Raw genomic sequence first — 27,944 nt, 5'->3', positions numbered from 1 at the left:
ATTATGAAACTGGTTATGCATGCATATTAGAATATTTCTAGTACATTCGAATTGCACTACATGACTTGCACTTTGTTAAGAAAAAAAAATCAACAAAAATATTACTGTAAACATTTTCTGCTATAGAAGGTTCTTTGTAGATGTCGCTATAGTTTAGGTAAATCAACTGTAATGCAGACTGCTCGTCTTGTGTCATCTGAGAAATAACCAATTAAAAATTGATTTTATTCTCTTTCCAATTTAATTAATGAACAATGGAAGAAAACAAAATGCAAATTTTAGCAGACTTTCAGGTTTGTTGAAATATTATATTTCTTGTTTATTCAATCAAAATATTGGAATAAAAAGATACATTATTTTGATAAGAAACGTGCCTGTTGTTTATGTAATGCCCGAGTGGATTCTTAGTATACTTACATAGTTGACGAAAATTAAATTAATCCATCGGCTATTCATTAAAATACGAAGCATTTTTTTCTTTGATTTTGAAAATGTTATTAAATTCTTATTTTACTCTTATATTTTCCCTCAAAAATGCTTTTGAAACAAAAGATGTTTCTTTATTAAGTATGTAATTGATTCCGATAATGATTCGAAAGCTATGTAAAATAAACTAAGCTTACAATTGTCTTAAATTAGTTATTAATAAGGAATTTGAATTAATTTCTTATTATGTATAACAGATTGATTGCTTTATGGTTTCAGATGTATTTTTAAAGCAATTATTGTTTTAATAAGCTGAATTATTGTTTTAATAAACAAGCATTGATCCATTTGAATTTTTTGAAAAAAATGAAAAGGAATGCTGGATTTTTTATATAATTTTTACATGTTCAAATCAGAAGTTATTTCTTATTTTCTCAAAATATTTATGATTTCAGATAATTTTTAACATCTTTTATGTGTTTATATATATATTTTAAAAAGTTTTTAATATCACTAAAGTCTGATGAAATATTTTCTTTTTGTTATTTGCTTGTAAATGATGCTGGAACTGAAAGATTTACATTTCAAAAAACAGAAATCATAAAATAATTTTTAATTTGTTTTGTTAATGCACTAGATGAAATAAAAAAAAAACTATACACCTATTTCCATCTTTAACTTTTTTATACTTGTGTATTATTAATCAGACATCAAAGTCCCCCACCCCAAAGAAAATGACTAACATCTCGCACTATCTGACACTTTCATAACTGATATTCATCATTATCATGCAATTAATATTAAATTTTACATGTAGCGTACAATTAATAAAGATTTTCTATTACTAAATTATTCTACAGACATAATTTTAATATTATAGGAATTTGATTTTATTAAAGCACTATATGAAAATTTCTACCCTTTCTAATACTAAGTAATATCTGTAACTTTCAGGTTTATAAAAGGAATATGCATTTAATGTAATTGCAATATTCACAATCTCTTTTTGCAAACAGTATTTTTACTTATATTAATTTATAAAAAAAAAATCAGCTTAATTAGTGAATGCATTTGCCAGTCATCAAAAATTTACAAACATGATTCAAATACATATTTGATTATAACAAAACAAGAACTGGATCAGTTATAAGAATGTATAGTATCTTGCTTTTTAGAATTTAAAAAATGAATTTAGAATTTAAATGCCATGAATTATAATTTTTATCTTATTTGAGGTAGTTTCCTTTTATGAAGTTTGCAAATGTTGATGTTTGACTAGCTGACATACATATTTCATATTTTAAAAAAATACTTAGTGTTCTTTTTTAATTTTTTCAAATCTTTAGATTGCAACTGCATTTTATTATTATAATTATTATTCTAAATTGGAAAGTAGCTGTATCTCTTTCCAAGCAGGAACTTGAAAAATATTTTTTTCTCTTTTGTGCATTTAAAGCATAAAGGGCAGATAAAATTTGTAATTGTGCAACTAGCCTGGTTAATATCTGATAGTAATATTAAATAACATTTGCTAGTGAAAAGATAATGTTTAGTTTGATATAGATACAAGTTTCAAATAAGAACAATGTTTCATTTTGTATTAGAACGATACTTTGTGTATTTATTAAATGGATATTTTGATCAAAATAGTATTGTACTGCAGAAAAAGAGAAAGAAATAAAAAAAAATTAGCTGAAATGTAATTTGTATTATTTAGGCAAATTTTTATGAGGGATGACTTCTAGTGAATTTAGTGTATTGTCAAGAAGCCTGATATGGCTAAATCTCATACAAATAAAGTTATATTTATGTATAGCTTATAGAAATTTATTCAACATATTAGTGTAGAAACTTACTCTGTTAATCTAAAATTGAAATGATTTGTTTGTGTAGGTACCATAAATATGTACTTTTTTTTTTTTTTCTCAAAATACTGGTTGATCAGCTTAAAAGTATCCAAAAGTTATGGCATAGTTACAGAACTACTCATTAGAATGTAATTGACTGCTCCTTGATGGATTGGAAACTTACCCAATATATTTTGTGCCTTAAAACATTTCAACCACACATATACAGTAATCTGCAATCAGCACGAAAGCAAATAAATAAATACCTTCAATGGCTTTTATTAGTAAAGATTTAGTTTTGGTTTATTTTTTAATTAGTTAAATTTAATTCTATTGTATGTTTTGTTTTAGTTTTAATAATAAAGTGACTGCTGTTTAACAAATTCTACTGGGTTTCTTCCAACCAGATGGTGCTAAACCACAATATCATGGAGGTGTTCACACTTTTCTGAACATGACATTTCCTATAAATTTGAATTCAAGACTGCTCCCAATTATCTTGCCACAAAACTTTCAGAATTTGGTTAGGTTTTTTTGCATGGGAATTCTTTAAAAAAATAGTGTATAAACAAATTGAAACCAGATGAGTTGAACATATTGTTCAAGCAATTTGTCTAATAACTTCTGATATTTTGCTTAATATTATATGGTGAGAACTGGATTACCATTTAATAATTTTTAAAAAAGTCTACTGGATAGTTCCATAACAATAAACCATCAGATGATAGGACTTAAACTATTCAAAAGATCTTCTCCCTCCTCTTAAATTATTTGGCTTTTCTACGCAATTGTCTATTTTCTCTATTGATAATTAAGTCCTCTCTATATATTCCAAAGTTAGTATCTTTATATTCAACAGATTTTTAGTTTCACCCTGAAGAAAGTTCCAACAAAGAAACATAAGACACACACTTTTATCATTTAAAATGTTTTGTAATTCCATAAATTTCTAAAGAATTTACCAAAATAATATGGTACTACATATAAAAGTATCAAGTTTTCAATTTTATTTTTAAAAAAATTATTTAAAATAAAAAAGTAAGAAAATTTAAATGCTTATAAAATGAATGTGATTTGATTAAATTGATCTAAAATGTATGTCTGAAAATTTAAATTGTTAAGTATTTTAATGTGAATTGCTGTTACTAACAACTTTTTGAATATTAAATGGTAATATATTATATTTACATCTTTAAAAATTCTATAATAGTACGTAAGCACTGAGTTTGATATTTGTGAAGTTAAAAAAGAGTTTAAAAATAATTTAAGATAAATAATAGCTACAATTTATTGAAATGATTTTTTAAAAATTTTTTTTGTAAATTTGTTGCAATTAAATATTGTTACAATTTGTTATATGTAATAATATCTCCTTGCCCTCTTTTATTATGTGTTTAGAAATATACTTTAAAAACAAAACAAGATAAAATTTGTAAAAAGTATGTTTAAAATATTTATTTCTAAAATTTACAAATCACCAGAGCAATTTTTAAATTAGCAAAGTTTAATTAGAATGTTGACTAATTAAAAATAAGCTCAATTTTGACATTTCCACTTTCCTTGACAAAGTATTATTGCACAAAAATGAATTTTACATCATTTCCAAGTTTAACAAATTGATTTTGCAACTGTAACAATTTAATAGTGGTGCAAATTTTTCCAAAATTTTGGCATTTTAAAAATTTATTCTATTTAAAAATATTAATTATTATTATTATGTTGTCTTATTTCCAACAATAGATTAATTATTGCCCTAAGATTCAAACCATTTATACAAACCATTATTGTTTCATGAAATACATGTTTCTGTAATTTTCTTCGATTGTGGGAAAACTAGGAAGGAAAGATTATTGTTTAATATATCTTTGTAGTTTACAAGTGAAATGAAAAGTTATAATATCACGAAATGTAGGAAATAGATGAGCCAAACATTTATATTTTCAATAGCTATATGATGTTATGAAATTGGTTTTCCGTTTGAAAGATTTAATGTTCTCAATAAACAGAATTTATGAAGACAATTAAAATAATACTTCTTTAATGTCAGATCTTCACCTAACTACTAATGCATTCATTTCATATGAATTTATGCATGTGTGTAATATAATTTTGCAGATGCGTTTCCAGAAAAAAAGACAAATTTGGTTTTAAACATCAAGCTATTTTTTTCACAGGTGTGCATGGTTTGTACATGGGGACGAAAGGGAAAACACGTCTGTTCACACCAAAACACAAGAAAAAAGTGTGGGGAATTATTTTCTTAGTACTTTACTGAAAGATTTTTTGAAGGATTTCTTTGACACATGCCAATTTAGGAGAGGAAATCTTGGGTATCTTTGAGAGTGAGGAGAGGGATTTTCATCCTTCACTTAGAGCATGGGAATTGTAGTGGTTTTCAATTTTTTAGACCACATGTTAGAAATAAATGAAAAGAGTGATTTGGATCAGGAAATAAGATAAAATTTTAGAATGAAAAACATGGGTTAATTTTAAGATAAAAATTAGGAAATTATTTAGGATTTAAATTAGATTATATATAATTTGTTTACTTTTCTAATACAACCCATTTTTAGAAATGTATTTTATCAGTAAAAAACAATGCAACTTTTTCTTTTAAATCTAGTCTTGTACTGGGATTGAAGATGTTGGAGAATGTATTATGTACTTGGAAGCTACCAACTGGAACTTATTGGTAAGTTATAAATACCTTTTTCTTTATGTTAAGTTTTGAATAAGGAGAAAAAGTTGGAATTAAAAGAATGTTTTATCTTATTTGATTTATGATCTTAAAGTTAATGATAAAGAGGAATATTCTGTTTCTATTGTCAAATTTATACACATCAGGAATCTAAGTTTTTAGTGTAGGTTTCCTTTTTGAAGATATTTGCAAGAGAAAGGATGCTGGTTCATTTTTGTGTTAACCAACCTGACCATGATTAATAAATCCACTTCTAAAAAAATACAGCATTTATAAAAAATTTCAAATAATGCTGATGAAAAGTATAGCCAAGATAGTAATTCATAGCCTTTATCCTCCTATTAAGTTTTTTAATATATGGTTTTGACACTATATATTATTGAATTTTAAAATATATGTCGCTATGAAATATGGAATAAAATTTGTCTTAAAATGAATCATTTTCATTATTTAATATAAATATTAATGTACTTTTTAATATAGCTTTTTAAAAATTTATTACTTGGAAAGATTGTTTTAATTGCACATCTTGCATTTGTATGAAATCTGTTTGAAATTATTTTCAATATTTTCCTTTTTTTTTTTTTTTTTTTCTTTTCTTATATATATATTACACTAATAGTTGCTGGTTTTAAATCTTAAGTAGTGATGGGGCACAGCAGTTGAAGTCTCAATTTATCTTAAAAGTATATATAATATTGATTCATATTTAAATTTAAGCATGGGTGAAATTTATTTCATATAATGATCTGAAAAACTAAATATATATATATTCCATAAAAGATAAAATCTTTCTTATAAAGCACCTATTAATCAGTAATTATTAAATAACGGCAAAATTCATGAATTGTTAAAGGAGAAAGATTATAATGATAGGAAGTAGAGGATACATATAACAGTATGGATTGCAGAATGTATGTTATAAAACTGCATGGTGGCACAAATATTTGAAGCTATTTGGAAATTACATTATACAATAAAATTTGCAATTTCCGCGTTATATGTTTGGCAATTTTAAGATTTTACTTTTTTGCCTCTAAAATATGGAATTTTATGCTTGTGCTTTAATTTTAACCCTTTAAAGGGCCATTTTTTTCTAATCATATTATGTTAAAATATTTTTAGGTTTGAAATTAGAATAAGAAAAGGTTATTTAATTTGGTTTAAAAATTTGGTTAATTAATAATTAAGTAACAAATCAAGATACATCATTTTGTCTGAAATAAAGAACTGAAGCATCTAAGTTTCTGATTTAATAAAAAATTTGTCAGAACTTATGCCAACCTACATAATTTCATACAAAGATTGATAAATTTGGTGGGAAGCATACTTCCCATGGCTCTAGAAAAGGTTAGGTAATCAAAGTATGTATTTTTGATATCATTTATTTGTTGCTTATAGATTGCAAGATATGGTTAATGAATTTCAATGTTATTTCACATTTCTATATTTTTATCACATTTATGTTAATGGTGGCCCAAAATATAAACAAGTTCTAGAAGCATATAAAAAAATTATCCAGATTTTTTTTTTTTTTTTTTTTTTTTTTTGCATGAGCTAGCTTTGTGATTATTTCTGGTTAATACATTGACTGCTACATAACTCACTTGTGATTCATATCTGATTGATTTTTAATTTTTAGATTACCTCTTCCCTATTACAATTAAGTGATGGTAAAGAAGGTAATTAGATAAATTTTTTTCCAATTGGTGGTCTGCGAACTGCAAGTTATTCCCAAGAACTGGTTTGGGGAGTGCCCAGCAGTACATATTAAAAAGTTGCTGAATAAATAGACATTTTAAAAGCATGTTCATGGATTGAATTGAACTGAATATATTTAATGAGTATTAGGCCTTGAATTAAAAGTTTAAAATAACAATTATTAGAATAGGATAAAAAATAATTTTCATAACTTATATATGTTTAAATGTAATAAATAAGCTTTGACCAACAATAAAAAAATATAAATAAAATAAAAACCAAAAAAAGTAAGGTTTGACTGTTTTAACAAGTAAATGTACTGTAAAAGTGTCTCGGAATCATCTAGACCCTTTCTGAACGGTTCATCCCTCCAAGTTGAGGATAGGGGTGGTTTGCATATTATTCAGTTTCTGGCTTAATAGTCTATAGAAGTTTCTATGAATTGCATGGCTATAGCTATTAATAGCTATAATCATATTAAAAAAAGGCTATTAATCATTGCAACAAACATGTTTAAAAGATTCTCTTGTACAGTGTGGTCAGCCAACTTGGAAACAGGGAATTCTGGGAGATCGGGAATAATCAAAGAAAAGTCAGGGAAATTTATTATAAAACTGGATTTTATTTTTTTATAAATCATTAATTCTTATTGAACATGATAATTCTGTTATTTTTTCATAAATAGAATGTCATTGGCAACTAATAAAAATTGGAAATTTACATGTAATCTAAAACTAGAGGTCATGTTTCTAGCCATGTGCCGAGATGCGGTAGATTTATATTGTTATGGAAATTTCACCTAAACTTGAATGAGCTCTCTGTAGTGAATGTATGTTGACACAATCAACAGGCCTCAATAAAAAATAATTTTTATTAACATGAAAACACGAATATGCGGACGACAAAACACAGCCAAGATTACATAGCAGCACACTTAGAACAAACAGCAGCCCACAAGTAGTAATCAACAACCACAGCACACAAGTGAAGGAGGGAATCCTCGTAACTACTTACTAAGGTATCTCCAAATGCCTGCTATTCTCCATTGTCCCCTCACTTTATCTGTATCTAACTGCCACTCACAATTGTATGATTGCCTACTCCACACACGCCTCAATGCTGCTTCAATATTTGTTCTCCAAAATCTGCCACATGGTACCAATTCTCAATCCTGTAATTGCTTGAGCTCCACTCAACGCTTGCACTTCACTGGACTGATCCGACTAATTCGTAATTGACTCACTATATGACTGACTTCAATTTGGACAGCCTACTTTTTATAGCTTCCAGAGCAGGATGGAGAAGGTTCTTGAAAATCTAGCATAAATCCTCTCCTATTGGTCCTTTTGCCAAAATTCTTGAAGATTCTAATATCCATTTTGTTGCCAAGCCCAAGGGTCATTAATCGAACATCCAATTTGCATCTATGACCATAAAACTGTCTTTCCTATAAGAAGCAACATTACAGATTCATAACAATATTTAGATTTCTGAGTGATTGAAGTTTCGAGTACATAGTATTGCCAGTGCTATTTTGGGAAATTCATTAGATTCTGAAAAACAACTTTTGCTTATAATGGATTCTATTTCAAATTGTACTGGCTGTTTTAGATCTATTGGCGAGTTTATTATCTGCCTTACTTTTATATTCTATATATTTATTTTTAAAAAATGTATTTATTCCTTTTGCATTATTTATAGTATTGCAATTATATATAGATAATTTGATGGTATTGTTATTTGTTAATTTAAAAAAAAGCGAGCAAATATTTTGGGAGAAAATTTATATATATAATTTTCTCCCAAAATTTTTGTTTGCTTTTTTTTAGAACGTTAAGTTATCAATGTAATTAACAAAAACAGTTTTGCGTTCATTGGGAAAAGACAGCCTAACTGAAGTTGAACTCCTGTTACTGTTATGATTTTAAACTCTAATGGATTTCTTTTATTCAAAAGAATATATATATATATATATATAATTTATAGCTATTTTTTTCCTTCAAATGCCAAATCTATCATACTGCATATTACAAAGCAAAAGTATGAATTCTGAATATTAACATTCAAAACTATTTAAACTGGATGTAAAATATTGACTCTTTATTATAATTTTGAAACACTTTATTTTAATTACAGTAATTACTTTTTTTCACTTCTTGGAGATCTTTTTGTTTCATTATGAAGTATCAAACGTTATCACTAATATTTTCTTTAAAACATCTTTTTTTGTGTGTGCTTATTTTGAAACAGTATGAATATGGAGTTATTATTAAATTTTTCATATGGATGGTCGTTATAGACATCATTGCTCATATATATATATATATATATATATATATATATATATATATATATTGTGTGTGTTGATTTTCCTTACATTCAACCATGCAATTCTATAATTTTAAAATAATGTTAAACATATGAAATTTATTTGTTTAATGTATTATAGATACACATGCCTCTTGTAATCTTTTCAAAAAATGTTTGAAAAAGAAGGCTGCATTTTTCTTATACAGTGTGATGTATATGAAACTGTTAGCCACAAAAATTTACAAAATTCATTCATGTGTGTGTTAATTTATACTTCTGAATTATTTTTCTTTTTATACAATAAAGAAAAGAAATTGATGATAAGGAATAATTTCCCACTTTATTTTACAAGTTAAGCATCAGCCATTATTCAGGCATTTTTTTTTTTTTAATGATAGTTGGTAGACTAAAAGTCAATGAAATTTTAATATTATTGAAGAATTTTTCTTATTTTGATGCAGATACCTCATTTTGTATTTGTAATGATTTTTTTTTTCAGTCCATAAAATGATTGTTCAGTTCTGTTTTGTGTGTTTGTACACAATATAGATAGGGAAAAACCCACTGAAAGAAAACAAATCGTTTTATTCCTAAGCACTCTGCCAATGTGCATATGTTTTTGTAATTTTCTTTTGGCCGCAGAATGTCCCTTATGTTTTTGTATTGCAATTTTTGTGAGTAAATTTGACAAATTTCGGAGATATGACTGCTTGGCTAAAAATCAGTATAGGTCTAGATGGGTATGTATCTTCTAGTGTTTATTGGTATATTTGCAAAAGATGGGGGGGGGGAGTTACATAATTGAAGTATATCTGTAATTTAATAAGTGAAAAATGATGGGGAGGTTTTTTTCTGAGTATGAAATTTTATTTTATATTAATTTTATTTAAAAGAGGAAAATAATTTTTGAAATACAGTTAAAAATGTATTTTGCACTAATTAAAGGAAATAAAATGAAATGACATCATTATGAGGATATTAAACACACCCGAAAAAAGTCCGAAAAATTTCTTTAAAAAACCAGGAAATATCAGGGAAAAGTCTAGGAAATTTGGACTGCAGAAATGATGGCCACCTGTTGTAGTTAAAAAATTAAGGTCTAAATGATCTGATTTATCATTTTACTAGGTTATAAATAAAAGATTAAGATAATTTTTAAAGGTTTAAAAATTAAGATAATATTAAAAAGAACTGTTTCTTGAACATTCTTATTTATAATTTTTTTTACTAATAAAATAAATTAGGCTGTCATTAAATCATAACTAATTACATGTAATTAACTGAATTGTTTTTTCTTTTTTTTTGTGGAAGACAGGGGAATAGAACAGTGCTATAAATATATAATAGCATTGAATAATATTGTTTCGCTGATAAAATATTTCTAAAATTCTAATATAATAATTTACTAAATAAAAGTATTATAATTTCATTTGATTATGCAGTATTTTACACTTCATATTCTTATTATAGTTTCAGACTAATTTTAGAACAGTTTACTTTTTGGGAAGTTTCATTCTAATTTGATGCCATTAAATTTCATTGAAATTTGTTATCTTTTAATGATTTACCTCTAACAAAAAACATGGATATGAATTAGGACTCATATTTCATTTCAGTATTTTTAACTGAATAATAAGAAATGTGTTTGCTGAATTTCGTCAAAATTGTTGCAGCTTATGTGTGCAAACATATCATAAAAGTAGTATCATTCTAAGAAATTCGTTAGAAACAGTTTCATCCTATACTATCTTAAGTTTTAAAAAAAAGTTTTAAACTTGGAAGTTTCATTTCATGTCTACTAACTTATTATTTTATTGTATTTAAAAAGACTTGTATCCAACTATTGGGAATATTAATATCCTGAAAAGTTAAATATCTATTCTGAATGTGGTAAAATTGATTTATCTCTGCAATATTTGTAGTTGATCTTTGAGGAACACATACTAAATTCATCAAAATTGTTCTTGATTTGTAGAAGTAATACTGGAATAAACGTACTCATGATTATATGATTCTATTTATATACAACATATATTTATAAATTGTAGAAATCCATGAAGAAAGAATTATACAAAACACTTCACAGATGTACTGATTAACTTAGAGCTGAAAAATTTGGCAGTCGCATTTTGGGTAGTAGGTACTAATTAAACCTTTCTAGCATTTTCCACAGTGGTCACAAAAATGGACACCAATTTGTATTTTTTCTTTAAAAAACTTTTCACTTTGAAAGCCAAAAAATTACTGGAAAAGTTACATCTTGTTTCCTTGCAGAACTGGTGGAATATGACCTCCTTTGTAGGATTACTTTATATATAAAATACCCCAATTTTTTAATTCATTGGATTTCTTCTAAATTCATAAAAATGGCATTTTTGACAAAATCAATCCATCGATATTTCCCTCATATCCTTAAGGTATTAATTCATAATTTTGTGTAGCATTCAAATTCGTTTTTGAATGGATCAATAAAGATGTCTGACCTCATATAAGAACACTCTGTGCTTAGTAATAACTCTCACTTCTGTGTATGGAAAGTGTAATTCCAGCAGAAAACCTGCCCATGTCTAAAATATACAACATCTCTATAAATGTGAAGCCTGTAGATGCTACTCTGAGCTATTTCATTTGATATGATGAAACATTTTCCAATTTTTTTTGTTTAATAAGCTTAAGATATCCATAGTTATGTTACTTTCATGAAATCTACTTATCTCTGAAGATTTTCCTTGTGAATTGATAGCTATAGACAGGCAGTTTCTTCAAATGGTTATGGGGGATATTGCCTCTGTGTGAGGACGTAAAGAAAAATCCATGTCGTATTCAGACCACCAATTAATCCCATTCATGATATTTTTTCATTATATTTCAAACATTTTAATATTCTGTGCCAGAACAGGGTAAGAATATGTTTTTCAATATACATCAATTTGTAATTAAATACCAATCAAAATTTTAATATTTTCAATTTTGGATCATATTATTGTATAAAAACGTTTTGATTATGCTTTGCTAATAAAAAGAACTATTTATTGATATAAACTTTATTTCTGAACAATTTCTCCCTCTATTTTTAATAAATTTTTAAATAAGCATGTTTGACAACTTTTTTATTGTATTATTAGATTTAAGTTCTTGCAGCAATAAGAATTTTTGAAATGAAATAAAATGTCTTTTAAAAAATTTAGCGCTTGTTATTTTTATGACCCCACAATCAATCACCAAAAAATGCAAACTGTTGTCAACCATCTTGGCATCTTGCACATAATGAATTTTGTGAATTTGGAAATGTCCAAGTAAACCTGAAGGCAATAAAAATAATCAAACACCAACTTTTTATATGCATACAATTATAAGATTGTATTAATGTTTTAAATGCTTATATTATTTGGTGTAAAATACTTTTCAATATGAATTTCTGTGAGCTTTAAATTGCTTGAACTGCTATTTGATAGTGCTTTAAACATTATTATAAATATTTATTATTCATAGGATGCTATCAATTCTTTTATGCCGGAAGAGTCCCAAACATTGCCATCTGAAAGAGAAGCTGAACTTCCAATGGAGATAGTAGAGGGTGCAAGTGGCATTGCACCACCACCGCCACCACCACCATTACTAATTGAAGAAGAAATACAGAGTACAAGCAGGAATACCAAATCTCCTCATTCTGTACCAATACCTGTGGATGAAGTTCAGTTAGCCGCACGGCTGTTAAATTTTTCAGTTCAGTATAAAGAAAATATGGTCCCCCTTGAAGTACCTGATTCAGAAACAGTGGGTTAGTATATGGAGGCAGAACATGCTCATTATAAATCTGTATTAAAATTAATATATAATTATAAATTTAAATATTAATTATAAATTTATTCTAATTTTCAAGAGAGAATTTTATTATCATTAATTATTACTTTTAACCCTATGAGCCCTGACCTCCAATATCGCCCTGTTCGACAGGGGCCTGACTCAGGCCCTTGGGATGGTTAAATCAGTTTAAGGGGTGAAAGATATTTCTCAATGAGCACTCATTTAAACACATTTAACTGTCCCCAAATGCCTGAGTCGGGCCCTGTCGTACGGGACGGTGTGGCCTCATAGAGTTAATAGATGCTTATTGCACTAAAAGAAATGAATATCAAAGAAACTAAATTTTTTTTTTGTTTAACTATATTTGCATGTTGAACATAAGGTATAATAATTTTTATTCATTGATCTCTTTAAAAACTGGATTTTTTTTTTTGCACAAATTAGACACATGAGAATGAAATTTGTCCAAAAACAGATGTCTATACTATATTATACCACTTTGAAAATATTTGAATTTTGTTTTTATTTTGGTGTGAGATTTTTTAAGGGTTATTAAGTTTAATTTTTTAATGTTTTCAAATTGGCATATTTAGAGCTGATATTTGAATTAAAGAAATCACTAAATAATAATCTGTTATTCATTAATTTAAAAAAAAAATTAAGATTTGTTGCAAAGTTTTAGATTCTCTTTCTCTCTCTCTTTGTAATATGGAATCAATAAAATAGTTTTGACTGATTATTGAATTTTAATGCTAATTATAAAATATTATGCTTGAAATCCCTTTAAATTTCTCTATACATTTAATGTTTTTTTTCCATGTTTGTAGCTGCAATTAAAACAGCTTTACATTCTGAATTGGGAGTTCCACCTTGTCGGCAGGAACTTTGTGGTTGGAAGCAAAATCACATTAATGGCTATGAAACTCATATCACAGATGATGTAAGTTTATATTATTTATGATGGCATGTTTTTAACTTTATATATGGATATATTTATTTGCTCATGATTGGACTAATACTTACAAATAACTGTAATAGATTTATTTTCTTTGCTTTACAGACAGTATTGTCGTCTTTACAATTACCTCAGCGTACACATTTATTCCTCGTTGCGCCAGACCATGTTAATCTAACTCCAGTAGAAGGGTAATTATTTCTTTTAATTTTTAACTATTTCATATCTATTTAAAGGTAACTAAAAAAAATCCCAAAAATCTTTACTGAAAGTGCTAATAAAATGAAATATTTCCTTGAATTAAAGAATTTATTTGATATCTTAAAAAATTGAATTTTAAGAATTTTGTTTGAAAGCATTATTAAGATTCAGTTCCAAAATTCTTGTTAAGTGGTAGTAGAAATACTCTGTTTTACTTTATATTTATATATATATGATTGCAATAATTTAATTCTTATCATTTATGGATTCATATGATGGTTTTCATACTATCTCAAATAAGTTCATCCAGTATGCTGAATAATTGTTATAAATTAAGAAACAATCTCTTCTCATTTCAGAAAATAAATTAGCCACTGTGCTTGTGAATAAGTACTATCATTGGTTATGCTGCTTTATCTTTTTGCTCCCACCTCCATGAAGTGTGGTATTTGTAAATTTGCCCTTCTTATTTGCAAGATGGTCTTCACTTTTTTAAATTTTATTTTTGAATTTTATATATTAGTTTCTTTAAACCTTTGTGATTTGAAAAGTGAAGCTTAGGGCCAATTTCTCGATTAATTTTAATGCATTTGCAAACAAGCATAAATACTAATAAGATAAAATAATATCTTTTTTTTACTGTGCATTTTTAATAAGGAAGTATCATGAAAGATTTTACTGAAAAGTAAAGTATTTTGACAATTCAAAAAACATTAGTCTGGAAATAAAGAAATATATGCATATTTATTTTTCCCATACCTTATTCCAGATTTAAAATTCTGCAAATTATTATTTGCCACTCTTTTTACTACTGTTCTAAATTAGGAGCTTGTAAACAAAATATTAAATTTTTCTAAAAATATGATTTTTTGAATAAATTTGTCCAGAATCATTTCAAAAACAGATAATAAAGGTGGTGGTACAGTAAAACTTGACTAATTCAGAATTTGATAGAAGAGAAACTGGATCTAAAACAAGTATAGCAATGAAGCTTTGAATTAAAAATGGTAATAAAGAATTATTTTTAATAATTCTAAAAAATAATACCTGTTGTAATTATGTAATTGTAATAAATAATACCCTTCACCTCTCTAATTCCTTTAAGTACTACACTTCTACTGTAAAATTTTAAAATGAATAGTGCAATTCCAAACTAGTATGTTAATTTTTTTTTTTTTTTTTAAAGAAGTAAGACTTCATAACTGTTTGTGATTATATTGCGTGGCAATAAAGTCCATAAATGAAATACATTCTTTAAAAAATTATTCAATTATTATAGAGATATAAGGTAAGGCATATAACTATGAAAACTATTTGGATTAAATACAGTGCTTTATTACAGTGCTTAGTTAATTATTATTATTTTTGTGTGTGTGTAAATTCACGTCTTTTCAGGAAATATATATATATGTAATGATATTTTAACTCTAATTTCAATTTAATTAATTTTCAAGATTTTATCTTAATTTAACCCATAGCAACTTCATTCTAAAATATTCTCTTATTTCGTGATCCAATTCCACTGTATCTACTTAATTAATTCAAGAGAAGCTTTGTTAAACTGTTGAATCAGCTAAAACTAACTTTTACACACTATGCATGAAGAGATAAAATACCGCTGATCAGGCAAATTCTTTTTTAAAATCTCCCTGTGTTTCCCCTACCTTCTCTGCGCATGTAATGAAAATCCCTATCGAAATCTCGTAATATAGTAGCACTGTAAAGAAATATTTTCCCTATCAAAATCATAGGTTTTATAAGATCAGGGATAAAATGTCCAAGAGCTTTTCCCTCATTCCTTTTCTGTGTTGTTCTGTGTGCTCATCGCTTGTACATATGCTTGCTTCTTCAAAATGAAATAAAACGACGTCACAAAAATTAAAAGTATCTTCACTGACTTCAAACTGCTTCATGCTTCACAACAAATAATGTTACATATATATATATATATATATATATATATATATATATATATAAACACACAAGAATTGCCCGTTCAAAGTTATAAGTTTTTAATAAGGAATCAGAGGAACAGAGAAATAAAGATTATGAACAGTGTTTTATTTTGACTTCAAGAAATAAAAATTAATTCAAATTTCAGGTCATTTTTTGACATTATTTCCACTATTTAAGTTAATAGATGAGAAAACTGTTTAATATTTGACATGGATTTTTGAGCAATAAGTTCTATGAAATTCATGCAAGCTTTCTTTTCTCGTTATCTATATGAAAGTTTTTTTCTTTTTATAGGATAAACTTCAGTAATCGTATGAATAAAAACTACAAACTTCACATAATTGATACTACAAATAATAAAGATTACACTCTTCAGTTCCCTGGGTCCAAGACAGTTTTAGATGTAAGTAATAATATTTATTTCATTTCCTTCTCTGCTTAGAATTCTGAAAGTTGAAATCATAGTAATTGTATTTGCCTGTTATTTATTTTAGTTGAGCATTTTTTTTATTATTTGTTTCAAAGCTCTCATTATCTTATTTTGTAAAATTTCTTTTTAAAAAATAGTCAAATTTCTTTGTAATTTTATGATGAGCATATTTTAACTTTCCTGTTGTCTTGAGAAAGAATTGAAGTATATGCAATTGAAACGTTAAAATATATAAATTAGCAGTTTGATTTTTAACCTTAAGAATACAGTATAAAGTCTCATTTTCATTTTTTTCATTCTACACTGTTTATGATTCCAATTTTGAAGTTATTAAAAATGTTAATGAAGAATTTCTTCCTTGTTTTAGGTCAAGTTAGGTTTGCGTGATGTAACAAACATTCCTGTTCGGTTCCAGCATTGGGTTGGCTGGCCTGATTCTTTAAAAGATGAAAATGTATGTTCCATTGTAGAACTAATTTATTAATTATTTTCTTGTTTACTAATTTTCTCAGTTTGGGTCTTCATATTTACTCTAATCAATGAATTTCACGAGTATCTGAAATTTCTACTTTCTTAAAATCAGAATAAAAAGTTAAGAAATCACTTCCTCGGTCCCCTCATATGTTTTTATCATTGCGTAAAAATTTTCTTTTTCTGGCTGTTTCTTAAATTGTGTCTTTTTCTTTACTGTACAAGTCACTATAAAATTATTTTAGACCTATAATCTTATTGGAATCAAGAATCCCCCCCACACACACACACCTGTTCCATGATATGTGTATGTCCATTATTCAAATAAAGTTCATTATCTTATTGGTATGAATTGTTTTGACCAATTGATTTTAGTTTCATGAATAACCCAATAAGAGTGGTTCTATATAAATGTTTAAAGCTTAAATTAGTGTAAAGCTTAAATTTGTTTGTTAGTGTAAAGCTTAAATTACCCATTACAGCTACAGAGAATTTTAGATTACTTATTAAGTAGTAGATTAAGTTGCTTCAGCTAGTATTTCTCACCTTGTGTCTAGTAAAAATTACTGTGAAAGACAGAAATAGAGGTCATCATTTATCATTTTTTTTCTGCTAAAACCATGAAGGAAATTAGAAGATTAAATATAAATTAAGAAGATGATTAGAATGAAAGAAAAGATTTGTTGCTGGTTATAATAATAATAAAAAAAGATATGATGACTGTTGCAGTCTGAAGAGAAAAAGTATACATTTATTTGCATTTTGAAAATAAAAAATATATATATATACTGATAATAAAGATGATAGTTTATTTGTGTGTTTTGGTGCTCTATAAGCTAGATTGTTTGGCCTATGTTAATAAATTCACAACATATGTACTTTAAAGGAAAAAAATGTGCGCCTCACAGTGATTTTTAAAAAAATTTCAATCAATTAAAAATTAAGCTGAATTTTGACGTTTTTCAAACCATAACTTCTGAAAATATAATTGCACAAAAGTTTATTTTACATTGTTTGAAAATTTAAAAAATTCTCATTTTAATAGTATCAAATTAATAATTATTTAAATTTTTACTAGAAGTTTTTACAATTTTTTAACATTTTTTTTCCTAATTTCCATTAATAGATTGAATTGTTCTTCAGAAATTCAAGCCATTTTCATTGTATTATTAAAAATTATTATTATTATACTATTTTTCTTTTATTTTTGAATGTTAAAGAAGATTATGTGTAATATCTGTGTTGTTTATTGTGAATGTGAGTTACAGTACCTTGAAATTTAGATGATAAATGAACGTTATATTTATATTTCTAATAGTACTATGATGTTTTAAGGTAGTCTTCATTAGAAAAGTTAATGTAATCAATAAGCAGAACTTAACCAATACAATTAAAATAACAAGCTTTAATATCTGACATTTAGCAGAATTATGAACTCAATTTGAGTTTATTTGAAAGTAAATATAATCAGCACTCTCCATGAACTAACTGATCACCAGAGGTGACAAGTTCATAATATTTGTGAATGATTAATTCGAATTTTAAAGGCATTATTGCTTACTCTTTATCATGAATCTTTTTTTTTCGTATATCCTTACAATTAGTAAGAGTATACGTATAAACATAATAGTATTGTAGTTACTTATTTACAATTTTAGTTGAAACAATAATTTAATATTTTTTATTAGTTCTAATGTTTATTCTGCAATATATTATTTTTTTAGACAAAACTTGCAGCCCTGGATCTGCCAGACACAGTACTGGAATTGATATTGAGTAGAGAAGAGGGGGCTCCTAAATCCAAGAAACAGGTTTAAATTTTAATATGCTTCTATATAATTGTTTTAAAAAATTTATTGATAGCTAAAAAAAAAAAAAAAAAAAACCCGAATTGTAATTTTTTTTTTATAGATTTTTTGTTCAATGCCATTAACATATGTTACAGAGAATTTCATTATAAACTATGTAAAGTTCAATATTAATTAGCTTAATGAGAGAAATCTATGTTCAGATTAATAAGGATGAAATTATATTTGGAAGTTTTTCTTCTGTGAATTTTCATGAATTTGAAGTGTATATCAAATTTTTTAGGACTTTTAACAGATGATATTTTCTCATGGATCCTGTATTTTATCTTGCAATATTCTTTTTATTTTCTATTTTAGTTGGTTGTTGACCTTGCATCCAGTGAAAGTGATAATGACTTTGAAGATGCTGCAGATTGCTTTGGTGTTGATGATGATATGTTTCAAGCAAGTTCATCTAAAAGAATACAACCTCTTAGTATGCCCTTTTTTGAACTTAAGTCTCACCTTCCCTACCTCTCATTAGAAAAATTATTTTTATGATTTGCATGTAGCTCTTCTACACTGAGCATTTTTTAAGAATTTTACTATCATTTTCTTTTTTATATTTTCTCTCACCATGTAAAATCTCACTTTATTTTATTAGTCATATTTAGCATTTTGAGTAAAAGCCCTATGAAATTTTCTGTTTTCTTCTCAAGGCTAAATATGTTAGAATAAATGGAATATTTTATAGCATAATAATAAGTAGAATAAATAATAATAAATAGAAATGTAAAATAATATAAAATTTTAGTACTAATAAAGGCAGAATAAATATTTTCATTTTTACTTTTTTTATGATGACAAATTTAAGATTATTTTTTAGCCTCAACAGAGCTTGATTTCATAACGATTATTTTGTATTTAACAATTTTGTTGATATTAACATTATTAATGTTTTTTCCCCAACAGTGCCTGAAGATGTAAGTGATGAAGTGGTTGCTATTTCTAGTTTTGAAAAAGAATTTGAAAACAGGTAAAAAAAAAAGTGGTCTATTTGCTTAATATTATTTTCATTATTTTCTACTAGTGAACTGAAATAAGAAATTTTTGTTATTTAGGTATGGCGCTTGCCATCCATCTTTCCAAGGCACACTAGCTGATGCACTTCAAGCAGCATGCTATCAACCTGCAAAAGAGGTAAATGCTTTAAAGAGTTTTTGGGCACTTTTTATTCTTACATTTTTATTAAATAAAGATATAAGATACCTAATTGCATATATTTTAATATGTGGATTTTTATAGAGTATTGTATTATCTGTAAATTTTGTCATTAATATGCATGAAATGACATTGATAAAGACCGATCAAATAAGAGAGTAGCTTAACAAAATAATTCTTTATTTTACAGCCTTATATATTTACAAAAAAAAAAAAAAAAACTTGTTCTCATTTAAGTGAATATTATTTACAAAAATCAATAATGAATCAATCAATCATGAAATTGTTTCTCAATCAAATTGGAGAATAAATCACAATCACAGCTAAAAGCTGAGTTTAATATTTAATTGATATTTTGAAGTGCACCTGATATTTAATGACAACGGTTGATGGTTATTGACCTTTTCCTGATGACTTGAGGAGTCTCTTTTAAGGGGGGGGGGGAGTTTAGCATCTGGATGTTTTGGCTTTCCTCTCCCATGAAAATATGATAGATCTATTTGAAATGATGGGCTACATCTGTTTTCCCACCTTGATATAGTCACGATGATGATTCCCTTAGTGAAAAAGATCCACATCTGGAGGTCTGCATGCAGTTAGAATGTGAGGGAAAAGGGAAAATGTTACAACATGCACAAAGAAAAATATTTTGAAAGATTTATGTTTGCTACGAGAAAGAAAGAAGAGAAAAGGAAAACTTCGAAGTGTTCTACAGAACAGAGCATTGGACATAGAGTTTCTAAATTTGGCAAGTTACTTCCTCAGAAGAAGCTTACTAAGAAAGGGATTTTCAAATCTTTAGTAAAAAAGTTTTCCCACATTAATTTTTAGTATAGTTTTGCATAAAAACTATTTTTACTGTATTAAATAAAAGGTTTGTCAATGATACTAATTTTTCATGATAAATTTTTTTACATATATTTTTAACTATCTTTTACACTAATGCTGTTATGGATATTTTATTATGTACATTATGGCTGCTATTAAGAATAAATTATGCATAGATGAAACAGAACTAAAGTATTATTATGCTGTAATGTTTTCAAACTAGAGATTTCAGCATCCTTTCTATTGATCACTTTGTTCTTGCATTGGAACCAAGAGTAATGTACATTAATGAGAAAACTGCAGATATTGATAACTTCAGATTTCTGTAATTATTATATATTTATTAACAGATTTCTGTAATTATTATATATTTATTAACAGATTTCTGTAATTATTATATATTTATGTAAGGTTGCATAGCATCATTAAAAGTTCTATAAGAATTGCTTATATTTAGTGATCTTTATGTAAGGCCCTTAAAAGTACTTATATAGTGTTCAAGTGCTTATTTCTGTCTGAAGAAGTGGTGAAGTGGTTTTAGAAAGGGAAGATCAACTTTAGACAATATTTTAAGTTTAGAAAACGATATTCGTTCTGCTTTTTTGCAGAGGAAAAACATGGTGGACATCTTCTTCAATATCGAAAAAGCCTATGATTGCACATGGAGATATGGCATCCTGAAAAAATCTCTACGACTTTAATCTACAAGGAAACTTGGCAGTTTTTATTCAATTTTTTTTTTAATGATTAAGACAATTCAAAGTTAAACTTGGAATTATTACTAAACTAGAAAAAATAGACATTTTAAAACTAGAAAAATTAGACATTATATAACTAGGAAATTAGACATTATAAAATTATTTGATAAATGTTTACCAAAAAAAAAGGATAATATTTCAAATAATTTTTGAATAGTTCAAAGCAAATTTAAAGGCAAGTTCAAGACCTGAATTGGATAAGAATGAAAAATTCATTTTCCCTGTTTGCATCTGAGCTGAAAATTTAAATGCAGTTAAAGAGTAGCAAGTTAAAAGATTTCGTCATAACATAAGGGAAATAGAAAGTCATGTATGGGAGAAGATGGAATATCATTTAAATTTTCAAATATTTCTGTATGGAAAAGAATGAATTTAAACTTTTTTTTTATCAATTCATATCATCTAAATTGTTATAGATCTTTGATTTGAATTCATTATTTCCTCCAATATGTGTAGTTGTTTTGAGAAAAAAAATTTTGTTGTATAGAAAAAGTGGATTTCATTTTTGGAATCATTACTGAATATTATGATTAGTTTTTTTTGTTTTGTTTTTTTTTTAATTGCACACATATACACACATAATTTGCAGACTTGTGTAATGATTCACACATTTGCCTACCGACTATTCAAGGACTAATCATCTTTGTTGGGTAGTTAGCCAACATGGGAATTAATTCAGCATTTCTTTGGGATCACCATAACTGATCTATATTTACTTGAATTTGCAACAGGAATGCTCCATTCACATATTCAAGGAATATTTGAAAATAATGATACAGTATTGATTACCTATGCATTTGTGTCCCAACATAAGGATCTATCTTGAGAAAAATTAGAACAAAACAGTAGTAATTGATTCTTCCTTCCCACAGAACCTCATCTAATTGTTGTTTTATGTAGAAAAAGAGAATTGTATGAAATATAATTTCCATAGCTCAGACAAGATATGACTATCAAATTGGAAACATCTGTTCAAAGAAAATTACCTGAATGCTAGTTGATATGTGTAGTAACATTTGTAATTAATTCCATTAGTTGCTTTTATCAACATCACATAGATAATAACATTTATCAAATCAAATAACTTCTGGTAATTACCAGAATCCGGCATTTGTGAAAATTAATTTTAATTCAGATATCTTACTATTTATATTATTGTTTTATAGTAGCTTTTTAATGCATTTAATTTTGAGGAGGAATGAAAGGGTCACACCCTATATTTTATTACTTATTCCAGTTTTCTGATAATTTGATTTTGTAACATTCATATTTGTTTATTTTCATTTCAGAGGCGTCCATTAGCAATATATTTGCATCATGATGCAAGTGTCTTGACTAATGTTTTCTGCACACAGCTTTTATGCTCTGAAACAGTTGTTAGTTACCTTACATTAAATTTCGTTACTTGGGCTTGGGATCTGACCTTTGAATCCAATAAAACATTGTAAGTAATATTTTTGTGAAATTTTAAAATAAAATTGTTTTAATATACTAAATTTAATAATCCTTTTATAAGTTTTTTCTTAGTCTGTAATTTCCTCATATCAAATGTAATAACTTAATTATCTCTCTTTGAAAATGGGTCTCCTATTTTTTAGAAAGAGTTAACATTTGCAATAATTGAATCATAAATTTTAATATTTGTATTATTAGTTTACTGGCTATACTGTCTCAGCATTTGGGCATGGGAGCAGCACACACAGTGAAAAATCTGGGTTTAAATAGTTTACCTGCATTTATAATTGTAACCAAAGTGAGATCTACTCCAGAAATTTTAACTGTGATTCCTGGTAAGTATAATTATTGTTATTCTCTTCCTGTATATTAGATAGCCGTTTGTGTTTTTTATATGTATTTTTGTTTAGTTTATGTTTTGTGGTGTTCCCATTCTACATTATTCATTATATTCTTTTCTTGAAGGTAATGTTGGCTTAGATGATCTCATGACTCGATTAATTAATGCTGTTGAGGTTTTTAATAGTGAAATCCAGTCGGAAATTTGGGAAGAAGTAAGTTATCTAATTGCTTGTATTATTCAATAAATTTCTGCAGATTGTGTTATTTTTTTCCCCCCACTATTTTCACAATTACTTTTCATTTTTTTATCCTTGTACTACATAATGGCAGTATTGCAGAAAAATATTTGACAATTCTAAGAAGATATGCACAGTTTTTCTGCAAATGTTAGATTATTTGGTATATCAAACTTTAGAAGTAGATTAGAATATACTTAATTATAAAATTGTATTCCTTTAATCTGGTATAATTGCATCTTAAAAGTGAAAGTTCTTTTTATAATTTTATTTGTCAAGAATGTTTTTATTTATATCAATTGAAAGGTGCTTTTATTTATTGTAAGAGATATATGATTCTTGTAATAATTACCATTACAAAATATCTAGTAATTTTTTTTTTTCTTTTTTGAATTTTATAACTTTTTTTTCATAAAATATTATAGCTTTTAGAAAAAATTTTTGTTCTTTCTTTATAAATTGATATGATATTTGAGGGTATTACTAATATCTATTATGCATTTTTTTGTACTTCAGAGTGAACGAGAAGCTCGAGAAATGGTTAAACGAGAACAGGATCTTGCATATGAAGCATCTCTTCTTGCTGATAGAGCAAAGGTAAATAATTAATATTAAGATTAAATTGATTTAAAAGATTAAATATTGTTTTTTATTAAAAATCCTTTAATTGGAAATTCTTTGAAAAACACTATGTAATTCTGCTCAGCTTTTGTAATGTCGATTGTAGAATTTCAAATTTAATAAAATATTTATTGTTTTTTCAGTAGATTATTGTTAGCTATTAAAGCTGACAATATTTCATGTCAGCTTTAAGATAGTAATATTTCACATTAGTAACCTATTTCATGAGTGTTAGATGGCATAAAACACTATTTAATTAAACCATCACCTGTCGTAGAAAAAAAGAAATCCTTAAATTTAAACCAAAATATTAATTCTTTTCTAAAAATTGTAAAAGTTATTAAATTGTATACTTACTATATGCATTTGTTTAACCTAGAAAATTTTTTATTAAGAAATTCCAGATTTATAACATGATTCTTATATTTGCTGGAATATGATTTAAAAACTGTGTCCATTTGACAGAGTGTTTATTAATATTTTGGAGAAAAATAAATGTATTTATGTCAGTATTATCATTTTCAGTTTTAAATAAATATGATATTAGGTTTTATTTTGTAAATGCTACTTAATTATTCATTAAAATCAAAATGAGAATAAGTATGTTTTAAAAAGTCTCTCTATTTCCATTTCATATGTAGTGTTTATATCTTTAGATTATATTTGATTAATTTGTAATAAATGTCCTCAACCTCTAAAAATTATTGTTCCTGTATATTAATTGCTATGATTTTTTTTAGAAATGTTGAAAATGTTTTTTAATTAAAAATTAAATTTTTATTTGATTCATAGCATAATTATGATATTCCTGCTCATTTTATGATTTACTGAGTTGGAAAACTATTACATTATTTATTTTGAAAACATATTACATAATTGAAATTAGAATAATGACAGTATTATATAAAAATAATAGTTCATTGCATTGTTAACATGAACAATTGAAGGAATTTATTGATGAATTCTATATTCTAAAAATGTGAATCTTTCCATTTTTTTTTAAATGCTAGGAAGAAGCTCGAAGACAAGAATTTGAAGAAAAAATGAAGCAAGAAGAAGAAAAATTAATGAAAGAAGAACAGCTAGAACAGATTAGACAACATGAAGAAGCTATAAAGGATGTAAGCCCTAAAAATTAGCAGTCTAGTTATTAGAAAACTTTTCTTTTTAGGATCGCTAATCGTTGATGAATCATTTTAAGAATTTTGACTTACAAACTTGTTAAGGGAAAAATGATTTTATTAGTAGATGATCAAAATATATTTTCACATGCTAAGTGTATGATAATTAGTCTCATTTTCTGGATTACATTTAATTTATAAGTCATCAAAATTCCAACTGGGCACATTTTAAAATATTTTCTTTAATACTGCACTTAGTTTTAATTTCTTTCTGCTTTTTCTTTTTACTGTTCATTTTCATACATGCATGCACTAACTGAAGAAATTACAAGTCTCAAAGTATATACATGGTATCCACTCAATTCACAGATCAAACGTGCAGTTTGCAAAATCTTTTAAATGGTGTAAAAATTGCATTATACATTGAGTCAAGAAATATACATATGAAAAAATTATGAAGCTTACATTTTTATATGACCTTATAATTCTAATAGTCTGTATTAGTATTATTGAAATATTCTTGACATTGAATCAGAAATTTTCTGTGACTAAAACTAATTATATTTAAAAGTTCTGAATTCTCTTATTTTATGTCAGCCAACATTCACATTAAACAAATGCCACCTGTTGATTGGTGGATTTTAAATAGTTAAGAATATTCTCTAAAATATTACTTATAGAGAAAAGGTCTCTAATAATATTTAGACTTCGTAATATTTTCAGTAGTACATTTATTGACTTGAACAATTTAAGATATATTTTTGTTATTTAGAGTATTTTTCCAAATGGGAATATAAGCCTATCATTTATAATTTAGAAATTACTGTATTCAGTTGTGTTAATTGCTTTAAAGTTTAAAATCCTATAGACCTTTTTAAATGATAATCTCCTGTTTATTATTTTTCAGGCTGTGAGGAAATCTTTAGCTGAACAGTTACCACCAGAGCCACCCTCCGATAGCACTCAACCTGTGAGCCACATTCGAGTGAGGGTACCAAATGGGGGTACCATTGGCCGCAGTTTTACAGCAGACACACCATTATCTCTGTTATTAATGTACATTGCATCTGAAGGTTATCCTTCTGAACAATATAAAGTACTTGCTAGTTGGCCTCGCATTGATGTAAGTATTTATTTAGTTTACAATTAAATGCTCTTAATTTACATTGTAGTATGTGTGTAATAATGATACAAATGATAGTATTGTACAAAATCATTTGTATTATTATTACACATATTTGTACAATTATTGTATGATTTATTTATCCATCCAAATATTATTAAATTAACAATATTTGTATAATTGTTAGTATCAAAGCTTCATTTATTAAATTTTGATTTTTAAATCATCCAATTATTGTATATTTAAGTACAAATGTTTGTGGACAATATTTCACCCTTTTATTATTCCTGTAATACATTTTCTTTTATTTTAGCCACTAATTAAATTTATATAAAATGCTGTTAAAACAAATTTTAAATTGATTTACAAAACACCAGTTTTATAGATCATTTGAAGCACACTTTTGTATGGCTTCATATTGTAATTACTAATATATAATTAGATCTATTTTTCTCCTTATAAAATCCAGATATGATTTACCTGCTTTGAAAAATAATTGGTAATAATTTTTTATGCATATATGTTATTTCTTTAAAAAAATGAAAATCCTTTTGATATTTCAGCTCACCACCACAGATGAAACTAAGACACTAGAAGAATTAAAACTATATCCTAAAGAAACACTCACATTGGAAGAGAGATGAACTTATTTCTAATATATCACTAATATTTGCTTGTTTCGTACCTTGTATGAAATGAGAAGTGCGGCTACACAACCATAGCTACTTGCTGCAAAATTAAGTTCTACCTGTGATACCCACGGCGACATTAAAAAAAAATTTGTTGCTGTATTCTCTCAGTCACATTGATTGGTTTCTAAATTTTAGTTCATAAATTGCTCACTAAAACTGGCGAAATAGATAAGTAATTTTTGTTTTCATTTTGTAAACTAATTTATATTTTCTGTAAAAAAAATATCTATTTTATTCTCCATTGTGAAATATTAATGATTTTTATAGTTCTGCTCATTATGTACAGGATAATTAGCAGCCATCTGAAGAAAGAGTAGACTTCATTTTTAAGTTAAGAACATAATGGCTAACTTTCTTACACTCATTTTGTAATATGTGTATAAAATATACAGCTACTGTAGAAATAAAATATAGGAATAAAAATAAAAAATGATCTGTACAGAAACATGTTTTCTTGCATTTGCAAACCATTATTTATGTATAGCAGTTAACTACTACTACAGTTAACTTAAATATGTACTCCTTTTGTTTAAAAATGCTTAATTTTTATGACTATGTTAATGACCATTATCAAATAACTATCATTATTTCTTCTAGGAAACTATTCCATTCCATTATTATAAGACTTTAAGAAAATAACAGTAATTTACACATTGACAATCTAATGACAGATTTAGATATTTAGGTATCTATGCACTTTATGCGGCTCCTATTTTAATAAACTGCTCAATTTATTTACATATTTTTACTTCCTCATATGCAAAGCGTAGAGAAAGTTTTGTAATCATCAAAAAATACAAACTTGAGATTTTGACAAATCCAGGTTTTAGGCCTTCGTAAGTTCGAAAGAAATATTTTTGGCATTATTATCCTAGGTCTGTGTCACAGATAACTCAAAAATGCTTTAAGTGAGATGAATAAAATTTAGTACATAATTTTTACACTACATTTATGGATT

At 26.4% G+C, this 27,944-nt stretch overlaps 1 protein-coding gene across 1 annotated transcript; it reads left to right on the top strand.

Annotated features, from left to right (window-relative positions):
- The first annotated feature begins 129 nt into the window (after positions 1-129).
- Positions 130-27,927, top strand: LOC129976388 (FAS-associated factor 1-like). The gene is made up of 18 exons (XM_056089921.1): positions 130-293; positions 4,897-4,965; positions 12,475-12,763; positions 13,617-13,729; positions 13,850-13,935; positions 16,196-16,304; positions 16,699-16,785; positions 18,527-18,613; positions 18,968-19,085; positions 19,562-19,625; positions 19,711-19,789; positions 22,686-22,840; positions 23,050-23,186; positions 23,317-23,405; positions 23,946-24,026; positions 25,061-25,171; positions 26,079-26,294; positions 26,858-27,927. Exons 1-18 carry the CDS (start codon positions 255-257, stop codon positions 26,936-26,938), a joined length of 2,010 nt encoding a protein of 669 aa, XP_055945896.1. The 5' UTR covers positions 130-254; the 3' UTR covers positions 26,939-27,927.
- The last annotated feature ends 17 nt before the right edge of the window (positions 27,928-27,944 follow it).

Source organism: Argiope bruennichi, chromosome 7 (assembly GCF_947563725.1).
Source record: "Argiope bruennichi chromosome 7, qqArgBrue1.1, whole genome shotgun sequence".
NCBI classification, from domain to species: domain Eukaryota; kingdom Metazoa; phylum Arthropoda; class Arachnida; order Araneae; family Araneidae; genus Argiope; species Argiope bruennichi.
This window is presented reverse-complemented; position numbering and strand designations above follow the sequence as displayed.

Coding starts and splice junctions, on each gene's coding strand:
- LOC129976388 (XM_056089921.1), top strand. CDS start 255: ATGGAAGAAAACAAAATGCAAATTTTAGCAGACTTTCAG. Junction 19,626..19,710: donor GAAAAAGAATTTGAAAACAG/GTAAAAAAAAAA, acceptor TTTGTTATTTAG/GTATGGCGCTTGCCATCCAT. Junction 22,841..23,049: donor TTTGAATCCAATAAAACATT/GTAAGTAATATT, acceptor TTGTATTATTAG/TTTACTGGCTATACTGTCTC.